The sequence below is a fragment of the Melanerpes formicivorus genome, unplaced genomic scaffold, assembly GCF_026170545.1.
Source record: "Melanerpes formicivorus ecotype bairdi unplaced genomic scaffold, bMelFor1.0.p_v2 SCAF_14, whole genome shotgun sequence".
In the NCBI taxonomy this organism is placed as follows: domain Eukaryota; kingdom Metazoa; phylum Chordata; class Aves; order Piciformes; family Picidae; genus Melanerpes; species Melanerpes formicivorus.
In genome coordinates, this window is record NW_027142366.1 from 8,516,339 (window position 1) to 8,530,998 (window position 14,660).

General features: G+C 42.8%; 1 protein-coding gene across 1 annotated transcript in view; it reads right to left on the bottom strand.

Annotated features, from left to right (window-relative positions):
* Positions 1 to 1,442: 1,442 nt before the first annotated feature.
* The window catches only part of VPS35L (VPS35 endosomal protein sorting factor like), a 53,004-nt gene continuing 39,786 nt past the window's right edge, over positions 1,443 to 14,660 (bottom strand). Inside the window, exons 27-31 of the mRNA XM_068146832.1 lie at positions 10,244 to 10,383; positions 9,279 to 9,444; positions 7,355 to 7,473; positions 3,016 to 3,162; positions 1,443 to 2,184 (exon numbers count right to left, since the gene is read on the bottom strand). Coding sequence (XP_068002933.1) covers positions 2,086 to 2,184; positions 3,016 to 3,162; positions 7,355 to 7,473; positions 9,279 to 9,444; positions 10,244 to 10,383 — 671 coding nt within the window. The 3' untranslated portion in view covers positions 1,443 to 2,085. The remainder of the gene's footprint in view (positions 2,185 to 3,015; positions 3,163 to 7,354; positions 7,474 to 9,278; positions 9,445 to 10,243; positions 10,384 to 14,660) is intronic.

Sequence of the window (14,660 nt, forward strand, 5' to 3'; positions counted from 1 at the left end):
ACAGCTTCCTGCTGCTGAGCCACTCTTGGATAGGTAGTGACTTGTTTGCACTGCCCCTGACAGGAGATGCCAAAGGTGATACTGGTACTAGCCTTGCCCTGGAGTAAGGACTCTCCCATTTAGAACTGCATAATGTCTGCCAGTGTGTGCTTGACTAGCTTTGTGGATGGCCTCACACCTTGCTTCTGGTAACAGCTTGCACATGAGAATGTTTTAGTTTGAAGAGACACATACTTGAGAAGAAAACTCACCTTTTGTCAAGCAGCTAAAGCTGGCCTGGCCTGTGTAGTTGCTGTATACAGAAGAAAAAGGAGGTCTAGAGTAAGTGCTTTAACTAAAACTAATTTTGCTCTAACATGGAAGTAAGCTAAAAGCAGTTTATTAGAGTGGTTGTGTTAGCTTCTAAGCTAGATGTTTACAGTTTGCTCCTGATAACTAACCAGAGCTATTTTTGCACTAATAAAAACAGTAGTGAAACACTAAAAACATTTCTCATGGTGGCCTTGCATCAGTAAAGAAACCAAAGTTATACTGTGCTCAAAAGACAACAGGCAAGACTTGGTGCCTGCATGGGGAAGGGAAGTGGTTGGGTCATTTGTAAACCTGCTGTATGAGTTTCCATTTCACAGACTCTGGAACAACTCTGCACTGGGTTTAGAGCAGGACATTTACCCCCAGAAGGCAATTTCTGCCATACCACAGCTGCTTAATGTGACCCACTTGTTTTAGAGAGCTCAAGAGTTTAATCCCCCTTACCCAGTTTGTGGTTCACGTTTCCAAGCCCAACAGGAAGAATCATCTCCATGCTGTTGAGAGTTGTTTTGTGCAGCTGCAGCAAGAAGGAAAACTAAATTAAAAGTGGGATGTGATAACATGTGCAGCATTATTATTTCATTATCTATCTACACTTTAGACAATTATTTAAGGAAAGTCAGTATAATTAAAATAGCAATGTACTAAAGGTTGGCAAGGTTCTGTATCAAGTTGCTATCACTTCATAACTCTCTTGTATTCCTGCAGTTTTTCTCAGCTAACACAGGTAGTCTCTGCTCAGTTCTCTACAAATTTAACACAAAATACATATTTTAGATGCACTCTGTTTCAGTAACCACTGAGGAGATAAAATCATGCAACAAGAATGGTTTCATAATTTGAGTGGTATTTATACCAGCTTGCTAACTCCTTAAATCCATGGTTCCAGCAAAATGAGTTACCTGTTTGGCTTAACAACCCCCAAATATCTCTTCATATCCCCATAAGGATTTAGCTTATTAAAATACTTACCATGAAGCAAAAGCAGCAAGGTCTCAACATGGTTCCTTACCATGGGACAGAAGGGGTGAGGGTGACATTTTATGGGGTGTAATAGCAGTGCATGTAACTGAATTCCACAAGGGTAAGGTGATAAATACAGATACACAAACTCCCCCAGAACCACCAGATGAACTGCAGTTTGCTTTATTTAGTGACAGTGTACTTTGCATACATTTCCATTTTTCTTTGCAAACAGCACTTAAAAGATTCCTTCCATTTTTCAAAACACCACTGGACTCAAATGAAAACATTAAACACATCTGTGAGAATGCTCTGTAGGAATTAGAACAGCAACACCTTGGCCATTTTTCTCTTCTACTGGAACTGACCAAACAAGTGTTGGCAGCATCCCAAAGCACAACGGTGCCTTAGGGGGATTGTTACATTGAAGTGCTGCTTTCCACACAGGAGAAAAGACTGTTCTGCAAGTGAGATGAAGTTTGGAGGCTGGGAACTGATCCATGCAGATTATCTTCTTTTGTTACTAAAATGACAGCAGATTAGATTTCGAAAGGCTTTTGCAAGCAGAGAGGTTCAAAATAGCCTTTACTGAATCTCAGTCAGCAATGAAAATGAGATTATAGTGGTAAAATTGGAACCAGAAACTCAGGTTAAATTATTGCACTCAGAACAGTTTTACCTTTACCTGTGTCCTAGTAAATCTGCCACACTAAGTAAAATAAAACTACACTGAACTCCTCCAAATCAGTGACTTTTGGCCTTGGCTACATGCTCTCTTGTACAGACGACTGCTTGGAAAAAAGGAGTGCATCAGGTCCTGGACTGCAGAGGAAGCCGAAGGGCCAAGTCTGTGAAGTGACCCATTTCAGGTTGCTTGCTTCGCCTCTTGATGTAGTCTAGTGTCTTCACCTGGGTGTGGAGAAAAGGTATTTTGAGATTTCCAGTGTCTTTGTCTTTTCTCATTACATAGGCCATCATGTAGCCTATGTGAAGCTGTTTCGATAGACACTATTGTGATCTTCCCTCAGTTTCACTGGCTGCATGAGCACTTGCATTTCTTACTCCAGAGCTCATTATCACCTAGATCTTAAAGCCTCTAGAGTGCCTACTTTCCAAGCTAACACCATGCAGTTCCTCCACTAAATAAAACCCACTGTATTTCTCTTCAAGACAGCTTTCTGTACCGAAAACAAGCTACAGCACTCAACATTTCCAACTTTTTTAATGTGTGAAATACATTTTAAAGTGCTAGAAAGATACAGAGCACTTGAAATAAGCTGCTTATTCATTAAGCACCATTTAAAACAATTAAGGGGTTATTTTTAAGCTCATTAAATTATTAATTTTAAGAGAGCAACTTGTAATGAAGTTGCATTTATTCAGACAACCAGCACCCGAACAAGAGCACACAGTCTCAAGCTGCACCAGGGGAGGTTTAGGCTGGATGTTAGGAAGAAGTTCTTCACAGAAAGAGAGATTGGCCATTGGAATGGGCTGCCCAGGGAGGTGGTGGAGTCACCATCACTGGAGGTGTTTAGGAAGAGACTGGACGAGGTGCTTGGTGCCATGGTTTAGTTGATTAGATGGTGCTGGGTGATAGGTTGGACTCAAAGGTTTCTTCCAACCTGGTTAATTCTATTGTATTCTATTCTAGATCAGGAAAATGTTGCCTTTTCCCAAATGAGGAGTTATAAAATATCTCAAGAACTAAAATTTCTCTGCATGATTTGTTTTCCTTACCATGGTCTTGGTGTCAGCGAAGCCATGCTTCTGTGCAAGATTCCAGAGATTGACTGCAAGCTGGTTTAATTTGTTGTTCCGTAGATCCCCATGAGCTAGAATAGTGTTGAAGAAGTAGAGTGCCAGCTGGCTCTGTCTCTTTAGGGTCTGGAATGAAAAAGAAATTGCCTGTATTACCACAGAGTCATCCCAAACCAGGCTGTACTCACTTTGTAGTACACAGCAATAATCACAGACACAAGAGCATGGGCACGTCTTCATGTTCCGTTCTAACTGCGACAAGCACTGACAGTCATGAATCAACCCAAGCTGCTGTAAATAAAATCATTATACAAGACTCCTACATCTCATACCACTATGGCACAGCTCTGACACATTCTTAACTCAAGAATCCCTACAATTGCAAAGAAATCACCTTCCCACCAACCAACCTCACACTGACATCACCATAGCTGTGTGTATTTCTTATCATCAGTCTAGCTTAATGCAACTTTAAAAGCAGAATAGACTGCAGGAAAAAGCTTACTTATCTAACTAAGGATGTTTTTCCTGCTGTTTTCCCCCTGAAACTTTGGTTATACCAATATATTTGTGCTATATGTGCAGCTACTTTCCCTAAAATTGCTGAAGAGAGAATGTGAGCAGGAGTGCTGCTTCGTGGTAATCCACCATGGAAGTGCACCATGCCCTTCAGCCTCTGTCTGGAGGAGTTCTGGAGCACCAATGATCCTACATTAAGCTTAGAGGGTTCTACCATCCTGCCTTGGGCTAAGCAGAAAGCAGAAGAAACTAAAATGTACCTGCAGATTCTGCCTATTCCTACAGAGTAAACTGTAAAGGGCTAAAAGGATGAATTATTATTAGATGTATTCAAGATGTAGTATTTTTCTTATACTGCTGTGCTGCAGCTGTCCTTTGGTTTTTGCTTAAAGCATAGCTGTATCTTACACAGAAACCAGAGTGGCAGAGGAGTAATTAACACACAGCATCCAGCTGAACACCTTGGTTAATGAACTTAATGCTGCACTTCAGCCCTTTCAGTTCAAGACTTGCCAGGGTAGCTAACAGACAGAACTCAGGTACAAAGTTACAGGAAGAATGAGGCAGAGATTGGGGTGGGAGTGCAGTGATCACTGACTTGTGTGCTACTGACAGGATACCAATGGAGTCATGCAGCCTCTGCCCTTTCCCTTAGGGACTGAAAGTGAATTAAGTTCCATTCTCAGTGCCAGCAGGAGAGGTCAGGTGCTATTAATCAAAGAAATGGCACACAATGAGCAATCAGTCCTCCAAATAAATATGGAAAAGGAGACAGCCACACCATTAAAGAATTGGCTAACTAGAAAAGAGGACACAGCATGCCCCCAACTAGAAGCATCAGACTGCTACTGTACCTATGTGACACACAGAGGCGATTTATACATGCAGAAAAAGATCTGACACATCAGAAACCGTGTGCCAGCACACACACATGCATGCAGATGCAATGCCCAAAGCTGCTCAGGGCCCCAGGAGAAGTTCCCTTAAGCACTAAATTAATCACACAAAATTAGTGAGGTGACAGCTTGTGCTGTACAGCTACATCTGCAATTTTCACCCCTGTAGCTCCAGCTGTTTGTAGGCTAAAATTCCAACTCTCATTTGGGAGTGTTGAACTGCACTCTCTACCAGACAGAGAAATAAAACTCTTCAGTCTAGTCCAGTAGTGGTAACACAGCAAGCTGGAATACAACAATAAAAGCTTAAATGCCTAAGTACTGATCTAAGTATTCCTCTTGTATCTTCTGCTGAACACAAACTCCAGAAGAGGTTCCTGGAAATTGCTTGGAGATTTAGGCTCAAGAAGGGGGACAGTTGAATGACTGGGGAGGATGCAAAAGCAGCAGTACTCCAGTTTGAGTATTAACTGGTGAGGTTTCCCAAGCAGTACCAATGCACATACAAAAACCAGACATTAAAATCAGGCTGCTGTTTTGACTCATTTGAAACATATGCACTCCAGAAAGGATCACACTTCAAAAAATGTCCAGAAACACATTCAAAAGCTGGGAAAAATGAGATGCACCCTAACTCTCATTGTATTGGAGTAGGTCTAACAGACAGAACTTTGGCATCTAGTCATCAGTTACACAATGCAAAGTGGAGAGGCAGCCTCAGGTATGCAGTAAATCCCACATCTGAACATGAACACAAACACTCAAACAAGACTTCATATGTTGAACAGGAATGTTTGTGTAACATGGCACTGACCTCCAACCCAAGGGAGGTATCTATGCCAGCATGCTGCCAAGCCTGCTGACATGATTGAGACTGAATTGTGGGTGGCACTCCAACTCACTGGATATACTCACAGGCAGCAAGGAGAAAGCAATAGCTCAGCTATTTGGCAGCCATATCTATCATGGGACTAGCAATTCCCACACCAGAAGGAATTGCCAGCCTTCTAGACAGCACATTTTCCATAATCTTTGTTTCATTGTTATCAGCCTTTTTCCAAAGAAGAAACTCCATCACCCCCAAATGTGACCCCTTATGTCCAAGCCCCTCCACCAAAGTGCAGAGCAATGCCCACATTTCATACAGTGTAACAGAAAACCCAGCATCTTTCACACAGTGGGTCACAAAATTCTGGCTAGCAATTCCAATATTCATGCCTTTTGCCAGAGACCTACACCATAAGGGTTCATTGAGCCTTTTGTTAGAAAAGCATTTGTGCATTTAGATAGGCTGCTTCTCTGAAGGTGCCCCTAGCCTGCTGCTGTTCCCACATACAGCCTTGAAGTAACTGGCTCTGATCCCTAAGAGTCCACCTGTAGCAGCACAGAGCTCAGCATGTCCTGTAAGCCTGCTCCAAGGCACTAAAGAGATCAGTCTCAGCCAAGTCTCCGTGCTGATACAGCATCTGTTTGCTCATACTACCTGAACTATCTAGCCCCAAATTAATTCCAGTGCTATTGTGATGATGGTGGCTGCATCCTTAAGACCCAAATCTAGGCATTCCTAAAGAAAGCCATGGTGGGCAGTCTTGCCTCTCACAGAAACCCTTTGGGAGCCTTTTAACATCTGCTAGTTGACTGGAAAAGATCACAAGCTGCATGGGGCATGGCAGGTGCTCAGCACCCTCATTACACAACTGTCCTAACAAGGGACAAGTGAAGCATCTCGAACCAACAGCAGCTGATGCAAATTCATTTATAGTACAAGGAAACAGTGACTTGAGAAAGGAACCAAGCTGCAGCTGGGAGCTCACATACCACCCAGAGGACCCTATTTCACCACTCCTCTAGCACAGCAAGATGGTCAGAAGAGAAAGTGTCTTCTTTTGGATACAGTCCTTGAAAGCGCAGTCCAGAACCTCCCTCTAGAGCACTCAGTGACAGCTTCTGTTGGCTCAGGGTGCAGGAACACAGCTGTAGCTACAAGCAGGCTGAAACATTTTACTCTTAGCTCTATACTGGCACTATGGGAGGTTAATCTCTATTTCCAACTTCTTAATGTATTTTTAAAGTGTTCAGTATTCAGTGCTGCCTGCATCAGTTTGGTTTTTGCTCTAAAATTAATCCCACAAAGACATGCTCCACATGGAACCTGTGGTTCACAGAGGTCCAGACCATACTTTCCAAAGCCATACTCAGTAATCTTGCTGTAGGCCACTGGCAGAATTCTGATTTATTTGTTTTGGTTTCCACCACTTACCAAGTATCTTACAGACATGCAGAAACAATGGTCCAAAGTAAACTATTTCTAGTCTTTAAACTCCACCATCACACCAGAGGCAACGGTGTAAGAAAAGGATTAATCTGGGAGTCATCCTACACTGAATCTCTTATTTCCATAACCAAATGACCTCAGTTAATTTAAAGCTAACTCTAACTTCATAGAGCATCATGTTCCCATAACCAGACTACACCAGGCCTCAAGGTGGTTAACTTCAAGCTAACTCTCACTACACTATGCTGCTCTGCTGTCCTCATCCTGTACTGTAACAGAAGCACCACCTCTGATGCACTGCCACAGTTGCTAGCACTAAGCACACCAGAGGAGCTTCCATGGCTTGTCAGTTCTATCAGATGATCCATGTACAGCAAATAGCTAAGAGGGGAACTTTACCTGCATCTTAAAAATGTACTATAGTTGCTAAGTGATTGATCTCTTGCACATCATTAGGTCTCTCCACCACAGGCCTACCTATGTGACTGATTCACCTTTTAAACAAGCAATATTTCCTAATTTCCTCTTGTTTTAAGGTTCATGGAGTGCCTGGTCAAGAAGGTGGCCCATCTATTCAACTCCAAAGAACTTTCAGTTTTGTATTGAATCAAGCTGAGTTGGAACATACCTCTTCCTTCCCAAGGGTTTTCAGATGATCCAGGATCTGTGCTATCACCGTTTCACACAGCTTATTGATTTCTGCCAGGAACTTGGAGTCTCCACCATACAGAGCATCATTGGAATCAACTGCAGAAATGAATTCAAGCTTAGGTCTGCATTTGATTGCTACACATAACACCAGCTATTCATAGCAGACCAGATTTGGAAGTTGTAAAACTGCTCTCCTCCATGAAACGCAAACAGAACACTCTTCTCTGAAGTGCCCATCACTTGGTTACTTACTATGTCCTCTTGATGTTAGGAATAAAACACTGCAAAGAATCTTCTAGCTTAAGGCCAGTTCTGTATTCCTGGATGCAGTCAGGTTCAAAATATCTGCCACAATTAAATGCAAATTAACATACAATGCCAATTTGTACTTTTCCCACACAGGCAAGACTCCCTGCTCCCATCAGTTTAGAAGAGTATGGGCATCATCCTCAATGGCAGCAGCAGGACTGGGCCAAACAGTTTGTGTTTTACTTAGTGAAAATAAAAGAGTTGGAACTAGAGGAAAATGCATTTTCACTTCTTTTGTTTTATTATTACCTTTTCCTCCCCCCCAAAATAAAACCTTGATTACCTCAAATTCCTGGAGAGGAATTCAGGAAGTGTATTTTCAGTTTCAAAGACCTTGAAGGTTTTTTTGGAAGAAGAAAGATCTTGAAGTTTTTAGAGCTTATATATAATTGTGATTTTAAACATGGGTATTGGTTTCAGTTATAATGTTTAATAAGAAGTTACAAGAAATGTGCAGGTTTAAGTGTACTTTGGGTAAATTAGAGGGCATGTAAGATAAAAAGGGTTCCCCTGTTCCCAAGTAAATTTCATTTTAAGAAGCAAAGGCACCATGGTCCACCCAGAAAAAAACCCAACATCATCCAGCTCCAGGGGAACCTGCTTACAGCTCCCTGGTTCTCATTCAAATCTAATTAATTCAGATTTCTCAGCTTGGGATTATGCAGCTAATTTGGTCATATGAAAAATGGAGTGAAAGGAAAGCAGCTAACCCACATTTCCTCGCAGAATTTGAACAGCAGATTTACTACAGAGTAGTTGTTCAACTGACAGCCATTTTCTGTGCTGCTAACTGCAGGAGATATTGTGTCATGGTTGGTAACTCTGACAGACTATTCACCAGAAGAACTGCAGGATATATTTCAGCCTTCCTCTTTGTGAAAGCCCTGTGCAACTAATAGAGAAAGCCAAAACAGCTTGGCCTCTCAGACTATACTAATCTTGCCAGCATGCTTTAGAAGCCTTAATTAATACTCTACCTTAATTTAGTAACCTCTCTATAATAAGACATTTCAGAGCATATAAAACAATTATGACAAAAAGACTACAGCCATTTTCTAAAATGAAATTTCAGAATTAGGATAGTATTTTTTTTCCTCAAGGTATTCTGAAGATCTTTGTAAATTGCCACCACAATCTCCAAAAGTGAAAGCCTGCCTTCAAAGCAGCAAATAAATCATTTCAGTAATGAAGACCAGGCACTGCATTCTGAAAACTGGAGCTGTTAATAAATGTGAATGAAAAACCAGTCAGAAGTAGAAATCAAGTTGATACTCTGGACTAAAAGAAAGCCTCACAAACACACAAAATCCTAACATTTACTTGAAAACTTCACCTTTATGCTATGTGCAACACCACCACCAGGAACAAACTACCTAAAGGCCTCTGCAGAGGTTCACTTCACAAAACAGACTGTACATCTGCTTGGGAACTTCCTGTGATTATTTTAAGTTACAGTATCTGGCCTGCAGAGGAAAAGAATCCACTCTGTAAGCCTGACTACTGCTGAGCTTCATTAACTAGGTCCAATGACAAAATGCATGGGTATCACAATGCCACAAACACAAGGTTCCAGAGCCACCCTGATGCATTACCTTTATCTACACGGTAGATGTATGCTTCTTGAGTCATTGCAGACAGCAGATGCAAAACATTAGTATAAATCCTGACTTTGTCATCACTGTTATCCTCCCAGGTATAATCCTGGATCACATTTAGTAATCCTCGCACAAGGAACAGCACTCCTTGTTCTGGATGGTCCTACAGAGAAGGAAAAAAATAGAGTCAAAAGCACACCACAGCCACCCCAAAACAAAAAAGGGGATTATTTGTGGTCATTCAGTGGAAATTACAATGTAGATAAAGCTGACAACTGCTTTGCTTAAGTGTGTTTCCTGCAAATCCTTCTAAACTTATGTTTCAGTTTCCTTTCAAGAGGCTCCTTTGAGCCATAATCATAAACTTGATCCAGGCAGCCTCCACAGAACCTTGGAACTGCTTTGTGTTCTACCCACAGGGGAGAAGCACAAAATTAATTGGCAGCCCCTTAAGAGCTAAGCCTCTAATATTAAACACATTGAGAAGATGTTTTGGTTTTTTTATTGTTATTTAAATCATGTCAGTAAGCTGACTGGTGAGTTTCAGAAGAAAAGCTACACTGGGAAGGCAAAGTCACAGACAATCAGCAATCTTTTAATATGAATAACCCTTCCACAAGTATCAGATTTTGAGTGCTCTGCTAGAATACCCCTTTTCTGCAAGGATCTGTTAAACAGTAAGTGATGTGTACACAGTCAAGTGATGGTGAGATTTCATTCTAGCCTAATTCCATTGAAGTGCAAGGTGCTACTCAGAGAGGCAGTGCTGGACCTTCACCTCCAAACAGATGTTCTGCCTCCCCGTTTCGCACTGGGGTGGGCGATTTTGCAGCCAATGAGCAAATCAATGAGCTTGCTTGTGGAAAACCAACCCCTGCATCTTCCAATCCACTCTGGATTTTTGAACAGGAAAGTCAGGGCAGTCTGCCAGTCTATGTGCTATTCACACACACCCAACTTACCGGAACAACCAATAGCGTGGAAAAAAAGTTACAAAGGAATTCCAAGAGGAAGGCGTCGGAAGGCCGCATCTTTCCATCTACACTGATCGTTTTGGGCACTTCAGGAACAAGGCTCACTGCAGCTTTGAAAAAAGCATCAGCTACAAAACAAAAACACAGTTGCTGTAGCATCACTCCAACTGTGATGGCAGTCATGCCTGTGACCCAGTGATTGCTCCCAGTTTGTTTCAGACTACAGAAAATGAGCGTCTGCACGACTGCCAAGAAACTCGAGACTCAGCAGTCCAAAACTATGGGAATTAAATGATGCTGGGTTTTCAAAAGGAATTACCCTATCACTTGAGACTTCTGAAGTTTCAATTCTGCTCTGCCTAACAAGAAGACACCACTGCTTCAAATACATTGCATGCAGAATAACATTAAAATATAATCAAAAGTCAGCAGGACTCCAAATTGACTTAAGAACTGTTTATACCAGGAGAACGAGGAATCCGAAGGGGGAGAGTGGAAAGATGATGCCATCCTGTTCACTAATTCCTTCACAAAAGGCTATTCAAGTTTTAAGAAAGTACAAACAACTTCATTTCTCTAAGCATTTAGTCATTAAAACACTAATGTAGTACCAGAACCTGAGGTATTATTGCTGGTTACCTACATGATTCATCCCAAGAACCACAATAGAGAAACCATCCATTGCTGTGGCCTTGGCAGAATAACTATGAAGAGGTTTTATTCATAACTCTTTATGATGTCTCTAATGCTGAAAAAAAACAAACAAAAAAAACCCCAACCAAAATACTAGAGCATTTGTTCCTCAGTTTATTAATAGTCACAAATTAAAACCAACAACATTTTTCCCTCTTAGCATATACAGGAGGTATTTCAGGGTAGAACTTCACCAGAAAGTTTCTGACGGCAACATTCTTCTGCACTTTCTCGGCTGCATTTCGAAACACCGAAGTATCCAAATGACATTCAAGTTGCTCAGCCACAACTTAGAATAAACCAAACCAGGTTGGAAGAGACCTTCAAGATCATTGTGTCCAACCCATCAACCAATCCAACCCACCTAAACAACTAACCCATGGCACCAAGCACCCCATCAAGTCTCCTCCTGAACACCTCCAATGATGGCGACTCCACGACCTCCCTGGGCAGCCCATTCCAATGGGCAATCACTCTCTCTATATAGAACTTCTTCCTAACATCCAACCTGAACCTCCCCTGATGCAGCCTGAGACTGTGTCCTCTTGTTCTGGTACTGGCTGCCTGGGAGAAGAGACCAACATCTGCCTGTCTACAACCTCCCTTCAGGTAGTTGGAGAGAGTGATAAGGTCACCCCTGAGTCTCCTCTTCTTCAGGCTAAGCAACCCCAGCTCCCTCAGTCTTTCCTCATAGGGCTTGTGTTCCAAACCCCTCACCAACTTTGTTGCCCTTCTCTGGACTCGTTCCAGCAAGTCAACATCCTTCCTAAACTGAGGGGCCCAGAACTGGACACAGTACTCAAGGTGTGGCCTAACCAGTGCAGTGTACAGGGGCAGAATGACCTCCCTGCTCCTGCTGGCCACACTGTTCCTGATGCAGGCCAGGATGCCATTGGCCCTCTTGGCTGCCTGGGCACACTGCAGGCTCATGTTCAGCCTACCATTAACCAGTACCCCCAGGTCCCTCTCTGCCTGGCTGCTTTCCAGCCACTCTGACCCCAGCCTGCAGCACTGCATGGGGTTGTTGTGGCCAATGTGCAGAACCCGGCACTTGGATGTGTTAAATAAGCTTCAAAGCACCCTTCAGAATGAATACTGTACCTTTATTTTACAGGAGCAGAAACTGAGGCCATGAAAGCAAAATTTTAGCAAAGAGAAAAGGAGAATTTTTGGTGAAAGCCAAGAGGCGGCATGGAAATACCACTGCCAGGCAGGCATGGGCATTTCCAGCAGTGCTGCTTGCTCTGGAAAATTTCATTTGAGCACATAAGACTCCAAGCAAATTTGCTAAATATAGTACCAACTGCTATCTAATTTAAGCTTATGTGGAATACCAGGGGGACATGTGCTTTGGAAAAACTGTAATTCTTCTGACTCCTATTTCTTTTCCGCGCACAAGTGAGCGCTCAAGTCCTTCTGAACGCTGTGGTATTAGAACACAGGCTCCTTCAGTCAACCAGCGTGCTTCATTTCATCCTGCACATTTGGTTTTGAGCTGAAAGAGTTTTTTATTGTCATCTCAAACAAAATGTAAGTTTATACAGCCAACCCAAAGGCAGGCAAGTAATCCTTCTCTGCGCTGTATTACAGAATGGAAAGCAGCAGCAGATGTTCATTCTAGCACAAGCAGATGAATTGCTGTCACTTCCACAGTTGCCTCAGCAGGGAAAAAAAGTGCATGCCCCACATCACCATATAATAAAAACATGAGACAAGACAAATGAAAGTATGTGTCTCAGAAAATACTCTGCATAGCGAAGTAGCCAAGTCTGTGCAGAGAACGCTCCTGTCTGCCGAAGTTACTGCACAACGGGGCAGGAGTGAGCTGTGCAGCAGCTGGTCTGTGCAATGGAAGAGCAGAGCTGCAAAATACCTCACACCTTAATTTACTGCCTGCTCTCCCATCAACCCCAGCCCTAGACATTCACCTCTCAACTGCCACAGCACAAACCTGAAACCTCTTCACTACGAATAACTGCAATTTGATTCAATTTACTCTTCTCGACCTCCTGCTGTTGCTGCGAACCAGACCTGAGCTGCCTTCTCATCTGCTGGAGCACCTTCAGAGCTGTGAGCTGTCTCATTAGACTTGCTCTTAAGACCAGCGTGCCCGGCTCCTCTGCGGCAGCTGCTGTTGGGTGTGAGGAGAGACCCTTCCACACCACAGATGGCTCACCCTTGCTGGGACAAGCTCCTCTCTGCTTCCAGCTTTTTCTGTCTAACCACGGCAGCCACACAGCTGCTGTCTCCCGCTGTCTCCATGTGGCTGCTGTCCTCCACCACGGGGCCGTGTTTGCAGGTCACCCTTGCAACACCCTCCCCCACCCTGAGCTGCCCCAGCACAACGGGGAGACTGCAGGGCTCTTGCGCCCATACTTTTGATTATTCTTCCCGGCCTCGTTCTCTCTGCCCCCCACACAACGTGGCTAAAATAGCCACAGAGCACAACAGCAGGTAGCTGCATTTTGTGTTTGAGAGCTGGGTATTTCTCTTTGGTACACCCAGAAGTACTGGCAAGGGAATGTATGTTCATTTTGCTCCAAATTCAACTGGTCTGTGCTAACCACAGAATGACTGTTACATTGGAACACTAAAGCACATTCATCCCAGGTATATGTGCTTTGTATCAGCAAAAAGAAATTCACTTGAATGCAAAGCTTTTATTAGAGACTTGCCAGAAAGCTAAGTGTCCTCCAAACACCCTGTTCACTTAGAGAGAGCTGTCAAGAGTACACATCATGCTCTGAGTTAGGAGGGAAAGTTCACTAAAGAGGCTGTCACAGATGTGCTGTTTTCTTTAGTAACTATTAAATAAGCATCAGTATTTAATTCTGAATTACACTGATTCTGAGGCTCTGCAGTGGTGTTTTCTCTATGTCTTTTAAAAGTTGATTTATAAAGCTGCCACTGCTGGGATGATTCAAGAGAAAGCAACACACCTGATTTTCCCGGCTTCCAAAAGGTATAAGGGAACACTTAAAAACCACTGAAACCCACAACAATGTTATGTTCTTATTTTAAAAGTGCAGGGTGCTGTTTTCTTATCTGCTGAAAGTACCATACTGCTGCTGAAGTAAGCCACTCTGAAGTTGGATAAGGGGAGAGCAGCCTGTGCATTACAATAGATCATCATGATGAAGTCTTCCCAGACTGCTGTTAATATCTTGTGCAGTGCTCTGAACATGACATACTTCATGCTTCACTAAATTCATCCTCTCACAGCAGCTCCTTCATTTTGGTTCACCATAATCCTATGAATCTTTCCCCCAAGTATCCACACTGACCTTCAGGCTACAGGAACTAACAGTTTGGGTTATCCAAGTCAGTACTTCCAGTAATACCCTCCAGGAAAAAAAGCAACTGAAATTTGTGCTCAAGGCTTTGCTGTTGCCAGTATTCCTAATGGCACCTCCACATCCACATGGAATTATACATACACACAAATATAGGTGGCTCCATGTATTCCCATAGATCTCTCTACATATAAAAATGTAGGCAGTTAAACTAAAGTTTCAGAGAAGCAAAAAACCAAGGGGGAACAATGCCATTAGGGAAGGGGAAACAATTAAGCTCCTTAAGGCCACCTTCAAAGAGCAAAAGGGAGAGTTTGACATACCCACACAAACTATTTTTAGTCACAGATACAATTACACAAGGCTAAGTCCACCCAAATGACAGAACTAGGGACCACATGCAGTCTTCTGCATTCCAC